This window comes from Synchytrium microbalum (assembly GCF_006535985.1).
Source record: "Synchytrium microbalum strain JEL517 chromosome Unknown SmJEL517_scf0002, whole genome shotgun sequence".
Classification (NCBI taxonomy): domain Eukaryota; kingdom Fungi; phylum Chytridiomycota; class Chytridiomycetes; order Synchytriales; family Synchytriaceae; genus Synchytrium; species Synchytrium microbalum.
The window spans coordinates 1,234,052-1,246,543 of record NW_022158351.1 but is presented as its reverse complement, the minus strand read 5'-3'; the positions used below and the strand labels follow the sequence as shown (position 1 = coordinate 1,246,543).

Below are 12,492 nucleotides of genomic sequence, written 5' to 3'. Positions count from 1 at the left end.
ATTTTACGGCGTCCGTGTAACGGATCTGCATAATCGGCGTCATCATATACACGAGATCCTAGAGCCCCACCTGATACTTCGACTTTAATGGGCGAGTATTCTGGTGGTGGTTTGGTATCCTTGTCCAGAGGGAGTGTCGTTTCATCGTCACTATCGGGCGTCTCGAGGACTTCGAGATCTAGTTCGGCTTCTCCGATTGTTTCTGACTGTGCTCGTAAGCCGAGAAAGTATGCTCGGGATCGAAGTTCCATGTCGCGAGATACCATGGAGGGAACGAGACATATTACTACGGTAGCGACTAGAATTTCGGCCCATGCAGAGCGGTCTGATTGGCCGTCTGGTTGACAAAACCACACGAATTGCTTTGTGAGTATAGACACCATGGCTATAAAGAGAGAAAACAAGAATCAGTGAATGTGTGTGTGTGTATGTATATGTGTATGTATGTGGGAGGGGGGGATTGTGGTGAAGAAAAGTCATCCGCGAAACGGTCAAGACGTACCGATAATGATGTACCCAAAGAACCTCACTCCAGGTAAAATTGATGCAGATATTATTACATTAAACTCCATTGACTATTTAATTCATTGAAGTGTTAGCAGTGGCCGAAAAATACTTGGCAGGAAAGATCATAGTATGTTCAACATAAACAAAGCACTTCCAGCTTCACTCAACCACCACACGTACATTATAAAAGTTAACAGACCGGAAATAATAATTAGCTCTCTCCACAGACAACGGGTCTGCCAGTGCCGCATAGTCGTATGCGTCACATTGTGCCTTTGCCGTCAGTCCGTTATATAACATGGCAAGCAAGGAGAATCCGACAATGACATTGACCTCAAGATAAATTACTGGTCGACGGATTTTATAAGCGAGAAAACTACATATGCCCGTAACGAGCGCGAGACCACTCATATGTACACCCAGCAATAGCCAGTCTTTATCTCCCTGCGAATTGAGTATTCCAGACACACCATTCAGCAACATCTTTATAATCCACTGACGAGTATTTTTCTCACGGTAAAGAGCAGCTAAATGGTATCGAAACTCCTTTTCGAGCGGTTTATACGACCATCGAGGTCTCAGTACAAGCCATTGGATACTCCGTCTCCAGTAAAACCATGAGCGTTTCCATCCCGTTAACCCTTCTGGTTCATTTGGATCTCTGTAGACACCCGTCCTGATTGCTCGTCTGACTTCCTTGATGCTGTGTGGTACGTCGTCAGGATGCGTAAAGAGATGCGGGTGACTCGCTTCCCACTCCATGGCAAACAATTCTCTATCTACATCTCTCACTTGTGATGGGCGAGGTATAGCTAATAAGCTAGGGCATCCTGATTCACACCATTCTAATGCAAACAGCTCTCTATCTAGAAATTCTCGTTCTCTCACGACGAGGATTGTTGCAAACATGTATTGTATGTACTAGAAGGGACGGTGTGTTAGCGAGAGAGTGAAGACTGAATATGTGTAAAAATTATACCGTAAACGCAACAGTCCAATAGCTGTACTTGGCATATAGGCCACTTCCATACACAATATCAATAATAGCAACACCAATTGCTTGTCCAAAAGCGCAAAGTAACGCGACGGGCCCGGTAAACCAAAGCGGCGCCGCTAGGAAACCTATAGCCATTCTACTATACGCCTATATAGATGCAAAGGTAGGAAGTGCGTCAGAAAAAACCGAGCAGTTTGATTGATGACATCAATCATACCACAGCCAAATATGATGGGTACTCTCGTATCAATGGCGTGTCGTCAAACGTCCCCATATTGTTGAGCTGTAACCGGTCATTAACAGTAAAACTCAAGAGGTGGAACTCAATTAAAGCGACGGCGATGAAGCAAGCTGTTCCACCCATGACTATAGCGGGTCGGTAGCTCTTTAATGGTGGAAGGTAAGCCGACAGGGTGACGAGAGCTGAGAAGCAGTACGACCCAGCTACTAGTGCCTCTCTCCATGACGTCCCGGGCCTGTCTGGGGCTGAGAATGCCATGTCTCCTATCTGATACAGTATAACGATACCACATAAAATCCACGTGTACAGTCGTCTGTGTTCTGCTTGGTATTGCAGGAAGCCTCGTTCGACAGAGTAGTCAGCAAACCGCCACCCGATTCCCAGCCACGTAAACCAGCTCTTGGTGAGTTTTACAGAAGGTCTCAGCGCAGTTGGCCCCTTCCCAAGCGCCCTCTTCAGTTTAACTTTGAGTTTCCTGACATGTGGTTTCAGTATCTCTTTCTGACGTTCAATATAGCTAGCAACTTTGGCCATGGGTATTCCTATGGAAGCCAATGATCCAATAGAAGCTCGCCTATTTATCATACTTGGTACGTCCAGCGATGCGACAGAATTGATTGACGATATGCTCAGCCTGCGGTTTGGTACATCCAGTCCGTCTACTACAAACCCATTTATGGACGATATAGACTGCCTCCTACTATTGTTCGACCGTACAGACCGTATAGAGCTAAAACTGTTTCGACGTGGCAGTGTTTGCTCTGGAGCAAGCATCGAGTTGGCATCGTTATCTACCGGTGACTCAACCAACACGATCGGCGGTGACATTGCATCAGGTTCAGGCTCTGGAGTCGGTATACGGATATTCAATTGGATCTGTGCTGGTGGGTGTATCAGACTCGGCCTTTTGAAAAGACGCTCACTCCTGCTCCCTCCATCAAGGTTTGGCACGCCAAGACCGGCATCTCCTTCATTTACAGAAGAAAACGAGAGTCTTCTATTGGATCTAAGTGAGCTGATGCTATTTCTGCGTTGTGCTGGTTGTTGCGGAGACAGTAGTAACGAGCTTGGATCCAAATCTTCCGTGGGTGATTCAGCCAGATTTGTGGCATTGTTGGGATCAGGATCACTTATTTCAGGCGTTAGAATGCTGAGGCTTATTGCGCGTGTCCTTGATGGTCTACGGAAGATGCGCTGTGTGGTAGACGAGATTCCGTCGCCCAAAATCGTGCCTGGAGTTAACAGGTTAGTTTGGGAGTTGCTGGGAGAAACTTCAGATCCTTCTGGACTACTGTCATCGGGCTGCCTCCCTTCATCGTCTGCCATTCCTAGTCCCTGATGCAAGTGGTGGTGGTTGCTGTGTTCCCAAACTCTGACAAAAAACTCAAACCGCAGCTAACCAAGGATGTTGCCGGAAAACTACGGCTCAAAATGTTCGAGATTCGTAACATTCGCGTAATGTTTCATAGCAGAGCTGGAGTATATAAAATGTTCAAAAATTTGCATAAAGCTTTTGAAAGTACATGTTGTTCCGCTAGATCCAAACACTTTACAAGCGATCCGCAGCGTTCTTTTACTAATTTGGGCAGTCTCGGGCAATATGCCCATCTTTGCCTACATCAGAAACCAAGAAAATCAGTGGAGATTAATGCTTAAAATTTATCAAAGGCAACCTACCACATCTGTAACACCCAGTCGGCCTTCGTTCATGTGGGCCACCATACGACATACTCTTCTGCTTTCGGTACATATCAAACAAATCTCCTCCACCTGAAACTGAAGGTGCAGCTCCTAATCCTAATCCCATAGGAGGTGCTGCCAGAGTCGCAGTGTCTCCGGCCCATCCTAAGTATATGTTTCGGCATGAGAAATAGAGTCTTAAATGCTTACTGGTAGGAACACATACCCATCTTGGACAACATTCGAGAACCAAAATCAGGTTTAGATTGCTGTTGCTGTTGATACGGCTGTTGATGTTGCATCATCACAGGCGCCGGGGCAGCTGCTACGGGCATACGAGGAGGAGGTGATGGTTTACGAGGTGATGCCCTTCTAGCATCGCGAGACGATGAGGTTTGCCTTTTCCGACGATACGGTGATCGAGACCTAGACCTCGATGATCCTGATGATGATGAGCGCGACGTTCTACTTGATCCGGATGAATAGTCAGACCTTCTTCTCCTTCTCTTTCTGTCTCTACTTCTACTTCTATCTGATGCTCTCTTTTTATCATTGCGTGTTCGAGACCTAGACCTCGAGCGAGATCTTGATCGTGACCTCGATGAAGATGAAGAATCTGATCTAGATGATGACGACGAGCGAGATGGCTTACGACGTGGTGATACTTCCTGCTTACGACCTCGTTGAACACCCGGACCTCTTTCCATATGACCTGGCTCTATATCTCGATCTCGTTCGATATCTCGTTCTCGTTCGATATCTCGACCTCGTTCTATATCCCGTCGTCGTTCATCAAAAGAATCATAATCCTCGTATTGATTCCTTTTCGATTTGACTGGTGGTTTGACTTCGACTTTAGGCCGCATAGCATACCACTCGTCAAGATATCCTTTTTCCCAACCATCGTTTTCAAAATCATCAGGTACAACACCTGACCCTAATAATTCAGGATTTTCTTCAAACCCGTCACGTTGCCGCTGTCTCGACAAGAAGGCTCGCTGTTTGTCCAGTCCTGTATAGAAATCCGATACAGCATCCAAGATTTCCTTTGTGGGAGGCGGTCGAAGACCAGCTGGAATTCGAACCAATGCACTCTTGATGGGAGTATATGGAGCATCGGTTACCTAAGTGGGTAGTTGGTAAGGGCAGCACGTCTAAGGGCGATAATCTCAACACAGTAACAGCGAGAACAATACCTTGATCAGATCTACCATAAGGCCAGCGGGCAATTCATAATACTTTCTCTGCGGGGGCTGAATCAGATGAGGTGGAAGCATAGGTGGAAGCATAGGTGGCGGTTGTGGTGGCATTACATCCATCATTGGGGCAAAGCGAGACTGCCGTTGCTGTTGTGTTAGCTGAGAAGGAGGCATCTGGAATTGCGTATGGAGAATTGGAGGCATCTGCGGGATCTGTGGCATCTGCGCATTCATAAAGGGAGGCAAAGGAGGAGGATGCACTTGTGGACGCATATGATGTTGTTGAGGATTAAATGGCATAGGGAGAGTGGCTATATCCGATGGAATATTCACAGTCATGGCAATCTTTAGAGTAGCAATCGTGGCCTCCTCAAAGAATTTACGATCGCTCCATATAGAGAGAACTTTGTCAAGTTTGGCCTCCTTTTCCTGTATCTTTTGCGCATTCCTCCAGCATATGCTCAAATACGTTCCGAGATACGGGAAGAGAGTTGCTTTAATCCATGGCAATCCTTTACGTTCCCTGATAATGACGCAAAGGAGTATGAGTGTAGGAATCAAGGATGATGTGGTGACAAAAGCGAGACAGTTACCCTTGACTGAGCACATCGTTGATGAGATACAGCAAGTGCAGACATTTCTCGAATTGATTTTGAACTTCCATCAATGTACGCAGATACACACCAAAAACCTGAGTAGCAATGGGCGTGGTGCATTGCGCAATGACCCAGCTCTTTCCAGACTAGTTGGGAACAAGTAATGTAGTTAGTATTATTGAGTTGAAGGACACCAAAACGATTGAACAAAAGCTTGGATTCAGTGCAAGTAGATGTTGCATCAACGTACTTGGATGTTCGCCTGAGTGCAATCGAGCATCAAAGCTTCCAACCTATTTCGTAAATCCACAAGTTTTGTCGGGTCCCCAAGAACTTGGCCTAGAGCAGCTTCCGCTTGCTGGAGGGCTGCCATCGTTCGATGATGTTTTATTGAACAAAATCGATCAGTCAAAGGAGGAGGATTATGGAGTTTCCTAACAAACGTAATATCGAGCCCGAAAAAGGACTAGAAATACTTTTTTACGCGTTAATGATATTTTGATATGGCAACCCAATGGCATTTTATTTCGCGAATACACAATAACCTCAGGTTTGTGGATCTGTCACGGGATAAGTCGGCTGAGTGTTGAGAAAATAATACAGCGCGACTGGATACCTTGCCACAGGTACTTCCTACCTGCGGTTTGGACACTGTCATGTCACCAACTTTTTTTTTTCGTCTTCCGCTCGTTAACAAAAACGAGAGAATAAAAACGAGTTTGGAGATGGTCTCAGAGTACTCGTTGGAGGGACTGGACGTGAGCTCAATACAGTTTTTCTTGCCTACTGTCACCTTTAAATCCACTAATGTCTTATTACTTCAAATCAGGAGCGACTGAACAAACATCGTCAAGCTATAGAGGCTCTTGTCGAGCTCATACCTCCAAAATGGTATCTACCAACCGATGAGGATTCTATGCCTGTGGTAACGTCTACATTTCCGTCGTCTCTTTTTCTCGCAACCGCATCAATGTGCCAACTGTCTTCAACATTAGAATTCAAGGTATATGAAAAACACTAAAAACCAAGCTCCAAAGCAGGCCATCAAAGAAGCTACCAGGAAAGCAAAGAAGGCAAAGGTGAGCTTGGAGATCTAAGTATTTGGGAACTCGTGTTGCAAGATGAAACGTTACTGATCTCCGTTGTTTTATCGCTGTGACAGCTCAACCCTGACAACTACAAGAGTGTAGTCCAACTTGAGAGAGAAGAGCTCAACGGCCAAGACCGGAAAGAAGGCAAACAATCAGATAACGATGACGAAGCAGCTGGTCCTCAAAGGCTACCAACCATCGCAAATCCAAAGGAACGAGCTGCATCCGCTTCAGAACTACGAGCTAGATTACACGCTCGTATCGAAACTTTACAATCTAAACGCAACATATCTTCCAAGGGTGAAGGACGTGCTGCCTTGATTGAAAAGAGATTGAAAAAGAAGGAGGAACGTAAGAAAGATCGTAAAGAAGTCAAACATCGTATTGCTGCTAATGAAGGTGGTGATGAATTGACTACCAATATTGGACGTGTAACTGATTCTAATGATGGTGGAAAGAAGGATGTTGTTGCTGCCTTGTCATTCGGAAAGATTGAGTATGGAGATGCTGCACCAAAGAAGCGTAAAGGCGATACCTTGGGATTATTGAAATCGGTATGTTTTAGTCTCCTACTATTTTTTTCGCCAATTGGAAATTTCCTAAACTATGCTGCTATCATTAGGTCGAAGCCAAGAAACGCAAATTAGACGAAATCAAGGCAAAAGATGCTGACAAACATGCAGCCATTATGGAAAAAGATGCTTGGTCGCAATTAGAAAGGAAGGCTGAAGGTGACAAGATCAAGGATGATCCTAAATTACTCAAACAGACTTTGAAACGTGAACAGAAACGTAAACAGAAGTCCTCTGAAGAGTGGTATGTTGATGTATTCGGCAGAAATTGTTCTGCTTGTGTTATTATTGTCATCAGTGTACTAACATACAATGTTTTTGTTAGGGATGAACGTAAATCTCAAGTACAAAAGTCCCAAGATGATCGCCAAAAGAAGAGAGCAGAGAATATAGCTAATCGTAAAGCTTCGAAAAAGACTGGCCAGAAGGGTAAAGGTAGTAGCAAAGGTAAAGGCAAAGGTACCGACTCCAAGAAGCCTAGACGACCTGGGTTCGAAGGTCGTGCCCGATAGATTGAATGTATTTTAAGTCTTGCCCACACTATTTGTCAGTCAGTTAGAAGAGTTAAACGAATACATATTGCATGTGAGATTTTAAACTTGAGCGTCCAGTATATTTGTTCTGCGAGTGCAAAACAGTAATCAATACGCAGCAATTTCCTGTGCTCCGAACGTCCTGACTTGACTGTGGAATGCGATGTCCATGTGTTTCGAACAAAAATCCTCATCCGTCTTAGCCTCACACGTATCAGAGCTTGATTCTTTGATAATCGTGTTCGTCACGTAACAGCTCCATGATTAGTCAGATGGATACTGAGAAAGTCTGAGGCATCTTGAGACGGTTTTATGCACGTGAAAGGACGGTTTCCAGCTTGTTGACTTAGTAGGAGGGATGTAGATCTCGATGTTTGCTCATTTGCGTAATTTTGGGGTTTTTGGGAGTTTCTCATGAAAGGTGTTGGTTACAAAATACAGTGTATTCTTTTATAGTCTAATTGGATGTATGTCCGGTCTTCGACAGAAGCAGAATGTACTTGAAATCACAAGCTCCTGTAAACGTGACTTGGTGCCTGTAGGCGGCCTTGCAAAGAAGGAAGATACTTATTACCACAAGATATTGATCGCACTAGGTATCATTATATATAATCTGACCATTTCCAATCTTGTCATACCTCCGTATACTATTCGGGTCATCGCCTACTTCCAAGTTTTCTCAGCGCATTATTACAATGAGCACCACTGACTACAGCCCCCAAGCCGTTCTCAGAGCGATTGTTGCCACTACTATGGCTGTCTGGCTAGCACTGGCAACACTCTGCCGTCATATGAAGCAGATGCTGGTGGGAGGTTTACAAGGGGGGTATGTTTCTTGATGATGCGTTCAAGTTTGTTTTTGTTGTCAAAGCCGAGAACTACCGGGTCAATCTCATTCTCATATAGTCTTGTACGGTCTACGACCAACAAGGGACCTGGCTATGGCCTCCCGGTCCCTTCGAAACGCCAACATCAACACCTGTCTGTGGGTGTTGGGTTGGTACCGGCCCACGAGTCAAATCGTGGTGACGAAGTAGAAGGGCGCCCAGCCCCCCAAAACAAACAAGCTGTGGGGAGGTTCCTGCAGCTGAGGTAGGTTTGGTTTCGTTGCCATAGCTTTCAAGTTGTTTTTTTTGATTCACTGTATGGCCATAGCATCTCACCCCCTTCCCTATTTCATTCATTTGTCGCGACCTCCCCGTTGTTTTTGGACGTCCTTTCGAAAATTATCTGTTATTGACTTGGTACGCACCACTTCAGAAACATTTCAACTAACCTAAACTATACAAATCTCTCTTCTAATAGGGCAACTACGCCCCTATGCTGTTGTACCGACCTAAAGGCCCTCCCGAACTATATTATATTCAAGCCCATTAAGACAAACCACCGCCAACAAACCTTTCACTGTCTCTTGTACATCTGATACAGTAGTAAACGACACCTTGTCAATAAGGTTTTCTCTTGCTACTTCTGCTACGTGGCCACTAGTTGTAGGGTCGTCTTGTTCTTGTATGAGCCAACGACTCCCATCAACTGATATTATAATAGATGTCCAAGTAGCTTGGTGTGATGATGGACAACAGAAGAATTGTCAAGTCTTGGTGCCGACTTAAACAAAAGCCTTATCGGAACAACTTGTTGTTTCCAGGCTTCAACTCATCAGATTCTCCCGTCCCACCAGCATATGCATTAAACCTGCGTATATGGAGTGTGGAGGAAAACGAAACTGTGACGAATTAATCCTCTTCTTTGAAAGATTCGGGATTAAAGATCGTCACACTGAGCTTCCGACCACAGCAACAGTAACTACCACAACACACATCGCTCCTCTGTAGTTCATCGCCAGACTGACATGGCAGTTGCTCAGCAGTATACCAGTATAGCAGTCAATCGCATTACTTTTGCGGCTCCCGCATCTCAATCAATCGCTGTTGTATTGAGTGACAATGTGATGGAACCAGCTCAGGCATATATTCTTCCAATTGTCGAGCTCCTGACCACGCAAACAATAACCACCACAACAAGAGGTGCTCCTCATCCGATACTTTATGAACAGTATACCGACATATCAGTCAGTCCTATTGGCGTTACTGCTCCCTCTTCATCGAAGTCAACCGAAGTTGTTATTAACGATCGTGAAATGGAATCAGGTCACATGTTCGAAACTCCATCTACGGAACCTCCCGCCGTAGTCTTACCAACTCTCGTATTTTTCGCTGGATATGTAACCGCTAATGTAGCTCCCGTTATGGATCTATCAGGAGCTTATCCAACTATACATACAGCAGAACCCTATTCAGCATCCTATGGTGGAGCCGCAAGCCTCTCAGAGTCTATGGAGTTTATATCGGAAGTCAAATCGGGAACTTAGCCAATAATATATCAGTTAACAGTGCTCCAGTTGTTGCAACCGCATCCAAATGTGTTCTTGGTTTGACAACCACCTCACATGCACTATCCGAACCCGTCGCTGCCACTTTAAACGCACCAAAGGTGACTGCTCGTATAACGGAATCCGTACCATCATGGGAATGAACTAGTGCTATGCAGTTTGGGACCTTACACCCTGCTGATGAGGGACTTGGTAAACCACCAGCCGGTGATGGATTTGAGGAAATTTATACTGCTGTCATAGTTCAAGATGACGTTGAAGAAAAACGGTCCATCATCAGCCCCGCAGCCGATTCCGAACTCAACGTCATTAAATGCTATTAGTGTGGGTAGTAATGCTCGTGTGATCCCAACCAGTATCGCCACAGCCACTCCATATCAACCCTCCCATCGGATTCCGTGGCCTGCGTCCTTGTTGGCAGATGGTAAACTTCCAGCGGATGCATCCATTTGGGCAGTCCAACCAACTGAAGATGCACAACTGCCAATTCGGCGACGACTGTTGCCTCATCAGAGGCTCTTATGGAAGACCATAGTCCAAAACGGAGTGCTGATGAAGCCATGTCTGAATCTGGATCGCTGATTGCAGCTGCGGCACTACCAACGCCATCACGGACCATTAAAAGGGCTAGATCACGACGAGCAGCACCAGAATTCGCACTTCGTCGTCATTGGCCGCATCACCAAGACAATCCGATCCCAATTTATCCACAATGATTAGTCAAGTAGAAGTACGGTCACCCTCATTTACTGGTCATGTAGCAACTCCTACATCGTCGATGGTAAGGTTGATAGCAAAATGATCCGTTAATGAAACACATATGCTTACAGCCTTCATTTTTTAGACATCACGGCCTGAAGCTGCGCCCTCTGCACCTTCTTAGTCTGTAGAAGCTGCTGTTTTTGCTATATTTGGTACACTAGCGCCTGCTGCAACACCATCAGCGTCGAAATCACCACCTGCAGCATCCGTATCTGCAGCACCATCAACAGGCAGTACGCCAGGAAGTTCATAAGAATAAAATGTAAGTATTGTTGATATCCATCCTCTTTTCTGTTTCCAGAGCAACAAATGGAGCATCAGTAATTTTGAAATCCAAAACCTCTAGTTTATGGCATTTCAGTTATTTGGAAATGACCCAGAAATGGACGAACTTTTGGCTAGATTCATGATAGCCGCTCGGCCACCGCCAAGTGATACAGGTCCTAGTGCTGCTGTTGTGGCAGAGGAAGCTCCAAGCCCATGTAATGATGGAAGAGGAGGGACCGCGTAAAATCGCTGGTATGCCAAGAAGGATGAGAGCCAGGAGCACTGACACATATATTATTGGCTGTAGTATGTAAAAAGCCTCCTCGAAAAAATTGTTGAATTCCTCGTTGTAAATAAAGAATGGTCGAGAAAGCTGGTCGTGTATCGTGTGCGTTAGGAAGTAAACGAGCTCTTCAGTAAGAAGTTATATAGAATATGAGTTGCGCGTGTTCTTTCTTGGGGTTAGAAGGCTCTCTATGAAGGCTTGACTGGACTCAGATCTTTTGTCCAACCTCGAACATTCGAAAGCTCCGAAGCTTTACAGCCACTCGCAAGGAGAGAATTAAGACATGGTAAGTTGAGATATGATAGATCCTCACTAGTTACAATGCGATGGTAACTTGATAATGCATCGCTCGAATTGGAATCCTCACATTCCATTGTTACCAACCACCAAACTGCACTGTTGTGAATCAAAAGCTAAACCCCATTGCCCAACATACTAACCGACAATTTATAATTGATGTCCAATCTAGTCTGGAGCAGATGTACTCCTCCCCGAAGCCGGAAACAGCTTCCGAGTCGCTGCATTGGCAACATTTGAAGAATCACAAACCGACCTCCTATCGAAACTCTCACCTTCCGACACATCAGTCAAGCTCTCTGAAGCTGGAAATGCACTCAGACTGAATGAAGTATCTGCTTTTGAGGCTGACAAACAGTCCAAATTGCAAGATGCTCAACGACTAAGGGATGCTCAGTTACAAGCCAATGAAGAACAGGCTTTTGAAAAGTATGTGTGGGTCGATGCCATTTGAGTTGATGCATTCGGAAATGTCTGTTAGAGCTTTCAATGTTCTACAACTGGTTTAAGAAAGGGATCAGGTCCTATAGCATAGCTTGCACATGCTAAAACATCCCAACGTAGGGCTAGACAAGCCAAGCTCAAATTAGATCAGGATGAGGCCGCCAGACGAGAGGCAGATCTCCAACGTGTTGCGCAGTCTGAAACTTTGAGGGAACAGAGGTTGTTGGAGCAACAACAAAACATGTCCAACTTTGGTACGACACGTCATCTGCGAGAGCATCTCAGACGGTGGACGCATATTTACTCGTTTCATTACTTTATTGATCAGAGCTTTACTTACTCGTCACTCATTCAATCGCATCTTTATCTCCCCTTAATTAGAACGTGCAAAACAAGAATCGCTTGCACGAGCAGAAGCCGAACGCAAAGCTGAAGCGGATCGTAGAGAAAAGGAAGCATTCGCCAAAGCCGAAGCAGCCAAGTTGAAACTGGACTCTGAACAAGAAGAAAAACGTAGACTGGAAGCTGAAAAGATGGCTGTTGAAGCACAAGCTCGAGACGAGAAGGCCAGAAAGCAAAAGCTTGCTTTGGAAGAGTTTGAAGAGCAACGAAGAATCAAAGTGAGTTT

The 12,492-nt window shown here is 45.2% G+C and overlaps 1 protein-coding gene across 1 annotated transcript; it reads left to right on the top strand.

Annotated features, from left to right (window-relative positions):
- Nucleotides 1-5,945: 5,945 nt before the first annotated feature.
- Nucleotides 5,946-7,395, top strand: SmJEL517_g00747 (uncharacterized protein; the record flags this gene model as incomplete). Its single annotated transcript, XM_031166676.1, has 6 exons — nucleotides 5,946-5,978; nucleotides 6,050-6,145; nucleotides 6,216-6,299; nucleotides 6,383-6,865; nucleotides 6,934-7,127; nucleotides 7,209-7,395. The coding sequence occupies 6 exons, from the start codon at nucleotides 5,946-5,948 to the stop codon at nucleotides 7,393-7,395; spliced, it is 1,077 nt and encodes a 358-aa protein (XP_031027355.1).
- Between the last annotated feature and the right edge of the window lie 5,097 nt (nucleotides 7,396-12,492).